This window comes from Taudactylus pleione, unplaced genomic scaffold (assembly GCF_031769625.1).
Source record: "Taudactylus pleione unplaced genomic scaffold, aTauple2 ptg000547l, whole genome shotgun sequence".
Classification (NCBI taxonomy): domain Eukaryota; kingdom Metazoa; phylum Chordata; class Amphibia; order Anura; family Myobatrachidae; genus Taudactylus; species Taudactylus pleione.
The window spans coordinates 4,170,510-4,187,356 of record NW_028284949.1 but is presented as its reverse complement, the minus strand read 5'-3'; the positions used below and the strand labels follow the sequence as shown (position 1 = coordinate 4,187,356).

The 16,847-nt window shown below is 43.1% G+C and overlaps 1 protein-coding gene across 1 annotated transcript; it reads right to left on the bottom strand.

The window, feature by feature from the left end:
• Window positions 1-11,619: 11,619 nt before the first annotated feature.
• On the bottom strand, window positions 11,620-16,300 carry LOC148500804 (uncharacterized). The gene is made up of 3 exons (XM_088451436.1): window positions 16,238-16,300; window positions 15,815-15,926; window positions 11,620-14,202 (listed from the first exon to the last, which is right to left on the bottom strand). Exons 1-3 carry the CDS (start codon window positions 16,298-16,300, stop codon window positions 12,206-12,208), a joined length of 2,172 nt encoding a protein of 723 aa, XP_088307562.1. The 3' UTR covers window positions 11,620-12,205.
• Window positions 16,301-16,847: the final 547 nt, after the last annotated feature.

The window sequence follows — 16,847 nt, the reverse complement described above, 5'->3', positions numbered from 1 at the left end:
CTGCTGGGCAGAGACTTGTTATGTAAAATGGGATGTGTCATATATTGCACCCCTGATGGTGTATATTTAGATATCCCAGAGAGAATGGTATACGAGGTGCGTGCGGGATATGTTAGACACAAAGGATAATGTACCACTCTACAGTTTTAAAAGAAAATCCATCACAAGTAGATGAAATGTTGTCCCAAATTCCAGATACCCTTTGGACAAAAGATGGACAGGACACTGAATTAATGGCAGATGTAAGCCCGGTAATGATACACTTAAAAAGCGGTAGGCAAGCTCCAAAAATTCCCCAGTACCCACTAAAACAGGAAGTAGAACTAGGGGTGTTTCCAATAATCGAGCGATTATTGCAACAGGGAATTTTAGTTCGTACAGCTAGTGTAGCCAACAGTCCCATCTTTCCAGTAAAGAAAAGTGGTGGGAGGGGATATAGGCTGGTGCAAGACCTTAGAGGTGTTAATAAGGTAGTAGAGAGCCAATTCCCTGTAGTGCCGAATCCAGCTGTCATCCTGATGCAGATCCCACCAAATGCAACCCATTTCACTGTCATTGACCTCTGTTCTGCTTTCTTCTCTGTGCCTCTCCACCCTGACTGTCAGTACCTATTCGCATTTACATACAGAGGTGTGCAATATACATGGACACGATTGCCCCAAGGTTTCATAGACAGCCCCAGTATTTTCTCCCAGGCATTGCATGACTGTTTACAAGCTTTTCAACCTGCCAATGGATCAGTTCTAATTCAATATGTGGACGATTTATTGCTATGTTCTGACTCATTTATGTCATGTGTGATTGATACTAAACTTTTGTTACTTCATCTCTCGCAAACAGGACACAAAGTGGCTAAGGACAAGTTACAGCCGTGCCAGCCCAGAGTAAAATATTTGGGACATTGCCTAACCCAGGGGTTACGACATCTCACAAATGATAGAATCCAGGCCATACAAAACATGACACTGCCGCAGAATCAACAGCAAATTCGTACCTTCTTGGGAATGTGTGGATATTGCCGAATGTGGATCCCAGGTTTTTCTATTTTGGCCTTGCCTTTACAGGAACTAGTCTCTTCCTCAAAGCCCGATCGTGTCACACACACTGAGGAATCAGAACAGGCTTTTCTTAATCTTAAGGATAGCCTGACAAAAGCTCCTGCATTGGGAATACCCGATTATGAAAAACTTTTGATTTATATTGTACGGAAGCCGATGGTTGTGCTGCAGGTGTCCTTACACAAAAACATGGTGATGCCAGTAGGCCCGTAGCATACTACAGTGCCCAATTGGACACGGTAGCAAGATCACTCCCCACCTGTTTGAGAAGTGTAGCAGCTACCGCTTTATTGGTGAGTAAAAGTGAGGACGTAGTATTGGGCCATGATATGATTGTCTACACTCCCCATGCTGTATCTGCTCTGTTGAACTCAGCTCAAACCAGACACGTCTCTTCGGCTAGGTTCACCAAATGGGAACTAGCCCTAATCGCCCCTGCAAATATTACAGTTAAACGTTGCAGTACGCTGAATCCAGCAACATACCTGCCATATGTACAACATGATGTACAAAGGGTGGAAGGAGAGGAGTTGCCGGTGGGAGGTGAGTTCAGCAGACATGATGACACTCATGATTGTATGACATATCTGAATCAGACCTTTACTGCTAGACCTGACATACATGACACACCTTTAGAGAACGTGGATGTGACTTTCTATACGGATGGGAGTTGTCATAGACAAACAGACACAGGTGAATTATGTACAGGTTATGCTGTTGTAAATGACACAGACATCATGGAAGCTAAACCTCTCGGTCCTCCTCACTCAGCCCAGGTGGCAGAGTTAGTAGCACTGACTAGAGCATGTGAACTGGCAGCAGGCAAATCTGCTAACATTTACACTGACTCGAGGTACGCGTTCGGGGTGGTGCACGATTTTGGGGCTCTATGGCGTCTGATAAATTTTATGACAGCAGCAGGCACACCAGTTGCACACTCCCGACACATAAAACATCTCTTAGAAGCAATCCAACTGCCCAAAGCAGTGGCAGTAATTAAATGCAAAGCCCACACATGTGAGGATGACCCAGTGTCACTGGGCAACAACAGAGCTGACGAAGCTGCAAAATGGGCAGCGGGGTTAAAAATGCCTTCTCCAATTGAAACAATTATGTCATTTCAAACTATTGATATGCTGAAATTAATTGAGATGCAAAATTTGGGTTCACTTCAGGAAAAATCCATATGGAAGTCCAAGGGGTGTTGGCAAGAGTCCTCCGGGCTCTGAAGGGATGGACATGGTAAGCCAGTAGCCCCCAAGGCATGTTACCCCAGCCTGGCTGAAGCAGCACACGGTCTGACTCATCTGGGTAAACAGGGCATGTGCAAGTTGGTGAGGGCATACTGGTGCGCACCAGGGTTTTCTTCACAAGCAGAGAAGATAGCAATGTCCTGTCTGACCTGCTTGAGAAAGAACATAGGGAAAGCGATCCCTACCGAACCGTCCCACATTCCACCGACTGATGGACCTTTCCAGGTGATACAAATTGATTTCATCCAATTACCACCCTGCAGGAACCTTAAGTATGTATTAGTGTGCACAGACGTATTCTCTAACTGGGTTGAGGCCTACCCAGCAGCCGCTAATACTGCCGCGTTTACTGCCAAGAAAATAGTTCAGGAATTTGTATGCAGGTACGGTATCCCTAGAATCATCGAAAGTGATAGGGGTACCCATTTCACAGGTGATGTTTTCCAAAATATGTGTAAGCTGATGGGTATTAATAGCCGACTTCACACCTCCTACCGACCGCAAGCCAGTGCCAAGGTAGAGAGGATGAACGGGACTATTAAAAATAAGCTAAGTAAAATCATGGCGGAGACTGGACTAGGATGGCCAGAAGCTTTACCTTTGGTCCTACATAGTATAAGGACCACTCCTAGATTTCCTCTGAATCTGTCCCCATTTGAAATATTGTTTGGTAGACAACCTCATTTGATTATAAGTCCACAGGAAGATCTAAAGGGTAACAACGAGGTAACTGTGAAGTATCTTATGTCAATGAGTAAGCAGTTAAAGCAACAGCAGCAGAAACTGAAATTGTTGTCCCATGATATGCCTGAAATGAACTGCCATGATGTTGAACCAGGAGAATATGTAATGATCCGAAATTTCTTACGTTCAGGTTGTTTGACTGATCGGTGGGAAGGCCCGTACCAGGTGCTGCTGACAAGTACTACATCTTTGAAGGTGGCCGAGAGAGATACCTGGGTCCATTCCACTCACTGTAAAAAGGTCAATCAACCGGTGGAGAAACAGGTCGGAGACAAAGCTGATAGTGTGAATCTGTCACTCGCGAGCTTGTTCCGGGAGGATTGAAAAGGTTGTAGTGAGATACCTGAACTGAGAGAAATTTGCAGGTCTTGTTGTGACAATGGACGGGCCTGCTGTGTTCATTTTCATATTCTCTTTTAGAGTGTTCACCATCCTGGTCAGTTCGGGAATACCCAGTGTCTGTGATGGGAAACCTATTGAGGAAACAGGAGCTGATGGCAGTGCTGATGGAGCGGAGAAAGGAGGAGTGCAATGCCAATCAGGGGAGTGTCTGACCAATCTTAGTACTGTTATTGTTAAGAGAGCTGTCATTCCGGATACTCGGGGAAGGTGTGAAGGGTTATCGTCTGAAGATTCCTGTATTTGTGAGTTTTGTGGGTCCCTAGTTGATGAGAACTGTATTCAACGGTGCCAACCTAAATATAACCCGTACTGGGGAGGGTATCCTTTAGAGGATTATCACAGCATGGTAGGCAAAGTGTTAAATCAAACCGATTGCTGGGTGTGTTCACATGTGCCACAGGGACAGCATAATGTAGGGTTGGTGCCATTTCCGCTGAATATCACGGAAATTTTAGAATTACAAAAGGGGAAAACATTGGATGGAAAATTCCTCTCATCCAAACCGCCTCATTTCAAACTCTATCAATTTCAAGTAGATAAATCACTTTTGTGTTTAAACATAACCAACCCCAATAAACCCGGAGGTTGGGAAGTGACGGGGAATAATCAGACGATGACCTTCTCACAAAGAGCTGATAATGAGTCCATCAACTATGATCTGCTACGCTCAATTAAATCAAGTGGGAAATATTTTAGGTACCGGTATACATTGAGTTCCACCAAAGAAATGATTGGTAAAGTACCAGATGGTTATTGTGCTAAAATAATACAACCAGAAACTTGCATATACCAGATGGAAGAGCCTGAGATAGGATTGTTTGCAAGAGAAATGTGTTTAATGATAATGATGCATACCATTCCTTATATTCTCCCTGATAATGTATATTTTATATGTGGAAGAAAAGCGTATAAATGTCTCTCCCCGAGTTCCGAAGGTTTATGTTATCTGGGAAGAGTTGTCCCAGAAGTTATGACCCTCACACATGTTGAAATGTTGGGAATACATAAAAACACACCGTCACCATATCTTCATACACAATAAGAACACAGAGGCAAGAGAAATATGATACCTCGTGATATGCATAAAGCCACTCAGTTAATCAGTGAGACAACTGGCTTCCAAGTTTTAGTCGCCCTGGAACCCACCAGAATTGCTAGGGGTACATTAAATTTTAGATATATCCAGGAACTTGCTAAATTAATAGATAATATCACCGAGATGTACGATGACACATTCAGGTACACAGGGAGAGAATTGCAAGCGTACAAGAAGGAACTAGTGCAACACAGGCTAGTGTTGGAATTATTTAACTGCTGTTACTGGAGGGTATTGCGTAACGTTAGCCACCCAATTTGGAGTAAAGTGTTGCACTTATGTCACCAATGATACCAGCGACCCTAAGGAGGTGATAGACCAGAAGATGGATGAGATTCTGCAGTTAAAGTGGGAATTTTGTAAGAACCATAATGCATCAGTGGCTGAAGTAGGGGAAAAGATAGAAGGATGGGTGTCATGGCTGAACCCAGTGAAATGGTTCTCGGGTCTAGGAGAGTGGGTCCAGGAAGTGGTCGCCAGCGTAGGCAAATTCTTGAACCTTATACTGATTGTCATCATAGTAATTGGCATATGCGTCCAGTGTGTTCCTATTGTGTTGAAGTGTGGAAAATGTGAAAACAGAGTGAAACGAAGGGATGAAACTATGATGGTGGTCAGAAATGATAATATGTATACCGAGGTAGATACAGAACTGCACTACAACCCTGAGCTAGGAAGTACCATCATTTAAATGTATAATATTTAGACATGCATAGAAGATATTATTGAAATGTTGTTATTTATAGAACACCCAGACAATGTAAAGTCTCAAATTCCCCTTCAAAACTACTGTTATAAGACTGGTGCATCCCCACATCTGTCACATGATCTCCCAAGATCCGCGGTGTTCGTATAATAGTAGTTTTATGCCCCCGCCTAGAGACACATTGTTGATGGATTAAGAACCACCTTGTGCCATCCCATGATAACACTAATATGTGAATGTAAGTCCAAAATAAATTTTTATAGCAGATTGTGATAGCATGTTGTTTGCTATCAAAGGGTGGACTGTCGAAGCTGAATAATTGGTTGAGACAAGTTCAGTTTAAAATTTAATCGCGGCGACGCCATCTTGCGAATGGCCGCAAGACTCCATTTTGGAAATGAGATCGCAAGACACCATTTTTGTGGTCAGCGTCAATTCAAGTTATAACTCAGGAGCTAAGAACAGATGGCAATGTTTTTGTTAACCTACCAAGGGCAACTGGAAAAACAAGCTGAGTAAAAGTAAATAAGAAGAGACAATGGGTATTTTTACATACAAATTGGGAATCCCTGGTTGAAGATAAAGTATAGATGTGGCAATTGTAATATAATATCTACACAATTGGATTTGTCTGAATCCTATACAGGATGGCCCCAGATTCCACAGCTTGAGGTGGTAATACATTTGCACTTCACACAAGAGTCTGTGAGAACAAAAGAGGTTTTGTTTTCCTTTGAACACACAACAGGTGGGGGCCTGCTAACAGAGGGCATGTAGAACTACAACCCACAGCCATCCACACTGCTGGATGTTCACTTCGTGTATGAGAAATTATGCACTTAAATCTCACCCATTAATAACTAGCATCCTTATATCAAACCCCGAATACTCACACACTACATATTCGCACACAAGGCTCCATTAGCATCAAATTGTATGATTCAAGTTGGTTAAGTTAGTTTAAATGTTAAGAAATAGAGGTTTTTGATATCTAAGGTATTATACATGATAAGCAAGGTGTGTTTGGTTTCGTTCTGATGCGTATGCTTTTTACAGAATCCCGGTGTTATCGGTGGAGAGATCGCATCATGCAAACTCAAGTTACGGATCGCAGAACTTACAAGCAACAAAATGTTTAGTTGATGGAATGTTACAGGAGGCGTTACCAGAAAGACTCCAGCTGTTAGAGGCAGGGAAAGTCATTTGAAACAACCTGTTAAATGTGTTGTTACATATGCTTCTCCTCTGGGAACCAATGAGATCAGCAGGAAGTTCCCCCTTTGTCCTGTTTCAGTCTGAATAAATACATGTGTCCGAACACTGGTTTGCCAGTTCATGCTGAATTTTGGGTGAACTGAGGATATCTAGTCAGAAGTCTATCTCTGGGTCCAGAGGCGCAGCGTATGTATAACCGTATAACCGTACTTGGGTCTGTATTATTTCCTTTTACGCTTAACTTGTGTATGTATAGATTGCGTGTAACTGACTGTACTTTTACTTGAATAATACTTGTGCGTTGGAAACACATATTCCACTCCTGTCTTTATTTGCGGTTAAACTGCGTACGCAATTAGAGTTCTGTTTAGAGGTTTTAGGCAGGGTTTTGTCTTAGAGGTTCTAGGCAGGTGAATCTTAGAGGTTTATAGGAAGGAATATATTAAAAGGTTTATTGACGAATTTAACAGAACGCAGGAATCAGTGCCTGGCCGCACTTGCTGTCATCCCCAGGGAGTCCCCTGCCCTGGGGAAAAAGACTGCGACTCGGCGTGCATCACCGCGGTGACAGGCCTCTTACCTGAGTCCCCGTAGCATCCGGCCGCAGTCCAGGGATCCTCCCAGGTCCCTGCTAGCCAAAACCCCAGAGGCCCGCCGAGATCCCCGGATCAGTACCGGCGTCTCTGCGCCGGAGGGATGACGGAGCGACAGCGCGGACATCCACAGGACTGTCCCCACTGTTGCTAATTAGCGTCAAGTTACTTTATTTTTAAATAAAAACTCTTCGGGGGCTGTGTTCCGTAACCCCCACTGCACATCAGCGACCCGACTCTGGCCGGGCACCCAAGAAAACGGAGGTGCCTCTGGTCTGGGGGCGGGGTATAGAAGGAGACCCAAGTGCATCCTGGGAAGAAAAATGTACTGCGTAAGGTGCCCGGATGACTCCGCCTCACCTATACCCTCTAAGGTTACCCTGTGGACCCCTTATGGACCCTGAAGTAGAAACATTACTTATACTATGTTTAGTATTGAACTATTCAAACGGAATTGGTATGCAATGCCGCCGGATGTATTTCCGGCGAATGAAAAACTGACGACAGAAGCCTGAACAATCTACGTCCCGACTCGAGCTGGTAAGTACTCTTACCCTCCCTAAGTGGTGCCTAACCTCCCGCCGATGGTGCCTAACCCTAACCCCCCTTTCCCGCATCCTAATCCTCCCGGGGGGTGCCTAACCCTAACCTCCCCCAGTGGTGCCTAACCCTAACTTCTCCTAGCCTAACCCCAAGCCTCCCAGGAGGGTGCCTATCCCTAAGTCCCCCCAGGGATGCCTAAATCTAACCCTCCCCCCTGCAGCTTTAAGCTAACCTACCACTGCTTACCTATTTCGGCATGGGGCTAAAGATAGGCATCGGGATTTAGATGCCTATATTTAGTCCCAAGTCGGGCTTCTACTGTTGGGATTCCGGCAGCCAGCATATCGGCAGCTGGTAACCTGACTGCATCCCATTTAAACAACCCCTTGTCAGCACCCACAGGCACCTCTGCACATATTTCAGTATAGGATTGGGTTTATGAGGTTCTCCCAGACACTTAAGCTATTCCCCATGGAACTATTGGCTACTGCTAAACTATTATGATGGCTCTCATTGGTTGAACTTATAGGAAAACTGATTGGCTAGCACTATTGGCAATCACCGCCAATTTCTATTGATTGGATATTTTCCAATACAAAGGAATGAACAGGGGAGAGCCACAATACAGGCTGTGATGTGACCAAGCCCCCAGAAGTGAAACTCGTGTCATCATCTATATGGTGGTGCAACCAGCTCTGATGGCACACGAGGACGAGCAAAACAAGCTCCTCCTTTATACTCTCACTTGTTCAGGTATTTTACATTCCGAGCACTCTCTCATCAGTGGCCATACTTCGTATCCTGCAATGTCGCCTGTTATCAGGACACAGAAGCAACGAGCACACTTACAGCGGAAGTGCCTAATTGAACTATCCAGCAGCCTCCTTCTGTTCTCTCATCCACCATCCTGTTTCTCAAGATAGTGTGAAAGTAGAAACAGAGGAAAATTAGCCATACTGGAATTTTTACTACACTATGGAGGAAATGTACTAAGTCTTGGTGAGAGATAAAGCTGAGAGACATAAAGTACCAACCAATTAGCGCCTGTCACTTGTTTGAATGACAGGTAGGAGCTGATTGGTTGGTACTTTAACTCCCCTTGTATCTGATTTACTCATCTAGATCTACCTAGAGGAAATGTTTCAAAATATCTGCATGTTATTTAGTGCAATTGTTTGTTAAAAATCTAATTTGCCCATTGTGATTCTATAACTATCATAAGCATGATAAGCACTGAAGGCAGGTGAATGAGGGCTTATGTATGTATAACACACTTGTTTGATTATACACTGCTGTAATCTCCTCTATACGGTCAGACACACAAGGATATTGAATGCCTGTGTGATATATGACAGTTTAAATTGAACTACTGTGGCATATATAATAGCCTTAACACTTTTGAAAACTAGGCATCAGAGCATGCAATCTTTGCTGCCTTCTAAAGTTCTGATACATGCGCATTTAATTACCACAAATTCCATCTTCACCGTATGTATATACTGTAGAGGAGACATTTTATATCCACTAACATTTACATTGCAACGGTGTATAGTGCCCATATGACCAGACAATCACATGACCAGACAACCACTGGAGTCACATGACCAGACAACCGCTGGAGTCACATGACCAGACAACCGCTGGAGTCACATGACCAGACAACCGCTGGAGTCACATGACCAGACAACCACTGGAGTCTCATGACCAGACAACCACTGGAGTCACATGACCAGACAACCGCTGGAGTCACATGACCAGACAACCGCTGGAGTCACATGACCAGACAACTGCTGGAGTCACACGACTAGACAACCACTGGAGTCTCATGACCAGACAACCGCTGGAGTCACATGATCAGACAACCACTGGAGTCAATTTTCAACCCTGGCTCCAGTGATTTGAAAAAAACTGCAAGTGTGGCATCTACCAAGACTGAGGTTTCAGAATAACACAGTGACAATTATTTATTTACTGCAAAACCCTGTTGTTTGATCTTTCAGAACAAATTGGTTATTAAAAAGAACGAAAAGTTTGTAAATTAAAAGAATTAAATAATATGCTGTTTAAAAAGTGAGCTGGAAACTGATATTGCCATTTCTGTCCATAATAGGACTACAAGCATTATCCTCTAATACCCACCGAGTAATCAACACACATGATTAAATATTGTTCCGGTAAAATTTATTGGACTTAGAAACAATATATACATGGATCCCTAGTTATTATAAGTACATAAAAAAAATTTAATATTCATATTCCTTTTTCCATCTTATTTTATTTACATTAATAATACGTTTTAACTAAGAAAATATCAACACAAATATAAACTGCAAGTTCCCCTAAAAGAGCCTTATTTTTTTACTGCTTCTAAGATATCCTATATCTGACTGTAGGGAGCATCGCCATCTACTTTACCCTACCATAGCGTTTGTATTTATCATATTGGTTATCAATTATTTATATACTTATGCTCCATATAGGCCATTTTGTAATGATTTAAACGTAGAAATATCTTGTGCAAACTCCTAAACAAAATAGCCACAGGCGCTGAATGGAATCCCAGTATATACACTTATCCTTCTGCAGCTGTCTCATATGGTAGCCAACCAAAAAGAGAAACAAATGAACTAAGTATGAGTGGACAGCGCTGATGGGAAAAGAATAATAATAATCAAAAATCATAAAAGACCATACGTATAAAACAAAATAACATTTATACATATAATTATAATCTTACACTTAGATTTTAAAATGTATAAATATGTACAATATATCTGTTGATAAGCACGATCTATATGCAAATTTATATAATATAGCAAAATAAAAAATAATAAATGAAAAAATATCCACAGCAACAGTGTTCCAAAATGATGATAATTTTGTAATTATTTGGTATGTAAATACATAGACAATTTAATCTGTTTATATTGCAGCAGCCAATGTCAAAACATAATCAATCACCCACTGTAAATTGAGAAACACAGCGGGCTGAAGAACCAAGCGTAGGCAGCAGGACACACGTGGTGGACTCTCGTGTGGGACCAGTCCGACTCCTGCACTCGAGGGAAGGCTGGTTCATGTACAAGGTAACGGTGTATAATTGGCAGCAGCTTAGATACAGCGGCACTCGGTAGCGGAATGAGCATACAAGGATGGCTGATGCAATAGGCAGTGTTGTGTATCGATCTTAGCAATACCCTAACGCGTTTCTTGCCAATAGGGATTTCTTCATAGGGGTGAAGTGTCGCTTAATCTAGGCTGCTGACAATTATACACCGTTACCTTGGACACGAACCAGCCTTCCATCGAGTGCAGGAGTCGGACTGGTCCCACACGAGAGTCCACCATGTGTGTCCTGCTGCCGGCGCTTGGTTCTTCAGCCCGCTGTGGACCTGCCGCATGCTCCCTGCAGAGGGATGAGGACGGAGACTTAGGTCCACAACACTGCATTCCAGCGGCTCCATCACTAATAGGTCGGAGGTTGAGTTGACCAGGTACTTCATCGTATTTGTGGCTATATTGAAGAACCCTCAAAATCGCCTGAGTTAAATACGAGTGCCGTTCACTGCAGAGTCCGGCATTATGAATAAGATACTGCTTCCTAGCAGCATAATTTTCAATTAAATCTAACGGCTTTGCATATCAACAGATGCTGGAGTGTTGTAACTACTTATAGCTACGAAGTAACGCTATTGGCTTAAATTGCAACTTTTATATGGAACAATTCATCACTGTCTCCATCTTTTCAGCAGATGCATTCTGATTGTTAAACACCAGATCTACAGCGGTGTTTTCTCAATTTACAGTGGGTGATTGATTACGTTTTGACATTGGCTGCTGCAATATAAACAGAGTAAATTGTGTATGTATTTACATACGAAAGAATTTAAAAATTATCATTTTTGAACACTGTTGCTGTGGATATTTTTTTTCATTTTGCTATATTATATCAATTTGCATATAGATCATGCTTATCAAGATATATTTTTAAATTTATAAATATGTGCAATATAAGTGTAAGAATATAATATGTATAATAAATGTTATTTTGTTTTATACGTATGGACATTTTTTGGCCTTTTATGATTTTTGCTTATTATTATTATTATTCTTTTCCCATCAGCGCTGTCACTCATTTAGTTAACTTGTGCAGACTCCGCCCCTTTTCCCTTTATCCCCAGCAAATTGTCAAGATGACAAATTACTTAGGAGCCGATATTATGACAAGTGGACTTGTTATTGTACAAAAATGCCACAATGTAATAAAATGCGGAAACTGAAAGCCATTTATATGGGGAATATGTTGCAGCCTTATGTTGGTGACATTCATCCCAGCTAGGAGTCGGTTTTATCTAAATTGTGATATATTAGTATATAGTGTGAAAATGTAAATGTAATTTACCCCTCATTAAGCAGGGACAGCAATCTAGGCTAAGATTGTATTTATGCTGGTTGCGAAAACCATCAATAAAATTATATTACTGCAAATACCACTGAATTTCTAGACCTTCACACAATTTGCTTGTCTCCTTGTGACGTTTCTAATGACTACAAAAAGCTGATATATGTTTAAAACACTTTTCACACTCAAGGCATTAAAATGGCCTCTCACCTGTGTGAGTTCTCTGATGTACGTCCAGTGTCCTCTGCCGTGCAAAACATTTCCCACATTCAGCACATGAAAATGGCCTCTCACCTGTGTGACCTCTTTGATGATTAATAACCTCTACTTTCAGTCTAAAACGTTTCCCACATTCAGCGCATGTAAATGGCCTCTCCCCAGTGTGAACTCTCTGATGTATATCAAGTGTTCTCTGCCGTGTAAAATATTTCCCACATTCAGAGCATGAAAATGGCTTCTCACCCGTGTGAGTTCTCTCATGTACGTCCAGTGTTCTCTGCTTTGCAAAACATTTCCCACATTCTGCGCATGTAAATGGCCTCTCACCTGTGTGAGTTCTCAGATGTTCATCAAGTGTTCTTTGCCGTGTAAAACATTTCCCACAATAAGAACAGGAAAATGGCCTCTGAACTGTGTGAACTCTCTGATGTTCATCAAGTGTTTTCTTCTGTGCAAAACATTTCCCACATTCAGCGCAAGTAAATGGCCTCTCACCTGTGTGAGTTCTCTGATGTTCATCAAGTGTTCTTTGCCGTGTAAAACATTTCCCACATTCAGAACATGTAAATTGCCTCTCACCTGTGTGAATCTTTGTATGTCTATAAAGATGTCCTTTTTGTGTAAAACATTTCCCACAATAAGAACAGGAAAATGGCCTCTGAACTGTGTGAACTCTCTGATGTTCATTAAGTGTTTTCTGCTGTGCAAAACATTTCCCACATTCAGCGCATGAAAATGGCCTCTCACCTGTGTGAACTCTTTGATGATTAATAACCTCTACTTTCAGTCTAAAATGTTTCCCACATTCAGAACACGGAAATGGCTTCTCACCTGTGTGAACTCTCAGATGTTTATTCAGATCTCCTTTCTGTGTATAACATTTCCCACATTCAGGACACGTAAATGGTTTCTCACCTGTGTGAGTTCTTTGATGTGCATCAAGTGTTCCCTGACGTGCAAAACATTTTCCACAATGAGAACACAGAAATGGCCTCTCACCTGTGTGACTTCTCGTATGTGCAGCAAGTGTTGACTGGTTTATAAAGCATTTCTCACATTCAGAACAGGAAAAAAGCTTCTCGCCTGTGTGAGTTCTCTTATGTCCATCAAGTGATCCCTGCTGTGCAAAACATTTCCCACATTCAGAACAAGAAAATGGCTTCTCACCTGTGTGAGTTCTCTGATGTTCATCATATGTTCTCTGCTGTGCAAAACATTTCCCACATTCAGAACATGAAAATGGTCTCTCACCCGTGTGAATCTTTGTATGTCTATAAAGATCTCCTTTTTGTATAAAACATTTCCCACACTCAGAACATGAAAATGGTCTCTCACCTGTGTGAGTTCTCTGATGATCATCATATGTTCTCTGCCGTGCAAAACATTTCCCACACTCAGAACATGAAAATGGCCTCTCACCTGTGTGAATCTTTGTATGTCTATAAAGATGTCCTTTTTGTGTAAAACATTTCCCACATTCAGAACAGGAAAATGGCCTCGCACCTGTGTGAGTCTTTGTATGTCTACTAAGATTTCCTTTCAGTTTAAAACATTTCCCACAATAAGAACAGGAAAATGGCTCCGCACCTATGTGACCCTTTGTATGTCTACTAAGCTCTGCTTTCTGTGTAAAACATTTCCCACATTCAGAACACAGAAAAGGCCTCTCAGCTGTGTGAACTCTCTTTTGATGTAGAGAAAGTCTCAACTGCTTTGTAAAACTTTTCCCACATTCAGAACATGAAAATGGTTTATCATCTGTAAGATCTGAGCTGTGTGTGGAATTATCAGGGGAACACTCCTCATGATTAGAAGGATCAGATGATAGATCTGCACTGTGATATGCTGGGTGTATACTTGGGGTAATGGGGTTTTCTCCTGGAGAGTCCTGTGAGAAGTTATCACCTGGGTCACAATCTGGAGATAATATGAGACATCTCCCCGAGTTATTCCTGCTGTTGTGTCCATCTGCTGGGAACAAAATAAATATATGGGAATTAGTATCCCTGCAGCACTATACCATACTGTGTTACTATAATAAGACGTGTATTGCTGTACCCCAACATCTCCATACAGTCAGTGACCTCATCATTGTCACGTCTCAGTCTGTGAGTGAGGAAGTCAGAGAGTTAATAGGTCCTATTACATGCTATGGTGTAACACTGCTGTTTGTCTAATGTTACATGTTATGGTAAGTAGTGATCACACTAGACACAGACATGTATTTGCTGATGTTTGTCATGAGGAGGTATATGGTGTAGGAGTAACACTGGCAGGGGAGTAGTCACTAAATAGGACACAGGAGGAGATGTATCAAACCATAGAAAGTGAAGAGTGGAGAAGTTGCCTTTAGCAACCAATCAGCTTCTAACTGTAATTTTACAGACTACATCTGTACTTATGCAAAAGAGGGTGTTGCATTTAGATATGTAAGCAGATGTGGTTTATAGCTCAGGTAAAAAGTTGTTAATTCCATCAGTGACCATAGGTGACGTCAGGAAGTAGTTGTCAGGAAGGATCATGAGTAATATCTAATGGGATACTACTCAGGAAGGATCATGGTTAATGTCATATTTTAAGTGACAAGGAGGAACATGGGTAGCTGGAAGCACACAACGATATGATGCGAGGAGGAGAGCAGGAGTACAATAGGGACTGATGGCTCCTGATATATGAAATACACCAGAGAGTGTGGGGAGGAGACTGGTCAGATCTCTGAGCTGGTAACACACAGTGACATGATGTGAAGAGGAGAGCAGGAGTATAATAAGGGCTGATTGCTCCTGATGTATGAGATACACAAGAGAGTGTGGGGAGGAGACTGGTCAGATCTCTGGGCTGGTAACACACAGTGACATGATGTGAGGGGGAGACCAGGAGTATAATAGGGGCTGATGGCTCCTGATGTATGAGATACACCAGAGAGTGTGGGGAGGAGACTGGTCAGATCTCTGGGCTGGTAACACACAGTGACATGATGTGAGGGGGAGAGCAGGAGTATAATAGGGACTGATGGCTCCTGATGTATGAGATACACCAGAGAGAGTGGGGAGGAGACTGGTCAGATCTCTGAGCTGGTAACACACAGTGACATGATGTGAGGGGGAGAGCAGGAGTATAATAGGGGCTGATGGCACCTGATGTATGAGATACACCAGAGAGTGTGTGGGGAGGAGACTGGTCAGATCTCTGGGCTGGTAACACACAGTGACATGATGTGAGGGGGAGAGCAGGAGTATAATAGGGGCTGATGGCACCTGATGTATGAGATACACCAGAGAGTATGGGGAGGAGACTGGTCAGATCTCTGGGCTGGTAACACACGGTGACATGATGTGAGGGGGAGAGCAGGAGTATAATAGGGGCTGATGGCACCTGATGTATGAGATACACCAGAGAGTATGGGGAGGAGACTGGTCAGATCTCTGGGCTGGTAACACACGGTGACATGATGTGAGGGGGAGAGCAGGAGTATAATAGGGGCTGATGGAACCTGACTCTCCCACTGGACATATTCTTTCCCTCATTAGTCTTTACTGACAGAGGAGGGTGTAGAATAAGAGACTGCTTAGTGATTTCTCACCTGTGCCGATAGCTGTAGGGATTTCCTCCTCCTTACACTGCTGATCACCCATCACATACGTCTCCTCTTCCTCTTTTATAACTTCCACTTTATTAATAATTAGGTCTTTCCCCTAAAATTGTAAATAGCACAATGTAATGATTCCTGAGTCACAGAACAGAGACCATACAGAAGAATATCAGTGCATAATAATATCAGCTGTCCGCCCGTAAACTTGCTGTAGAGGCTGCACATGCCCACCCAGTTGGGGGGCGTGGCCTGGACTAGTGTGGAGTAAGTCCCTGGTTCCCTGCTCTGTTGCAAAAATCTGGCTATCTCATCCGTTTCCTGCAGCGGGACCCGACTTTCTCCCTTCCTGCCTGAGGGGTGATTGCATACTGCTCCCTGGGACACTGTTTTCGTGGCCTCTGCTGCTGAACTTACCTCCTGGCGGGTTCCCGGCGTGCTGGGCCTGCTGGCATCCTCTTCTGCAGCCCTGCATGGCATGCCTTCTACGTTGAGCTGGCTCTGCTCGTTTCCGGCTGCGTTTGGTGTGGTCTGATGCAGGGGGATCTCGTCTTTCTTGCCTACTGTTGTTATCCGGTGTCCTGCCTGTCCGTGTATCGGCCTCCGGTACTTTGGGAGTCTCTGCTGCTGCGAGTGAGAGCCGCGTCCGTGAAACCAGCGGCCATCTTGGTTTTGGCTGTCAGTGGTATCCTTCCTCCGGCTGTTGTCCTGTCCTGTGTAGTGCTACTGCTGGGCTGCCTGCTATTTCTCCCTGCCTTGTACAGTATTGCTGGTGGCTGTTGAGACTTCAGTCCTTTCAGAGGAGATAAGGTAAGTTTATTGGCTGCCTGTCTGATATTGTGCTTTCTGTCTCACTGACTTTTCCAATAATCTGTGGGCAGTTCCTGGCTATCTATGAGTTCTCTCCCTGCTTTCCCTATCTGAAGTGGCTTCAGAGAAACATCATGTTTTCTTGCAGCCTCGGTTGAGTTTCTACCAGTGGCCTTTAAAACTCATCTGCTATTCTGTAGATGCCAAGAATGGATAC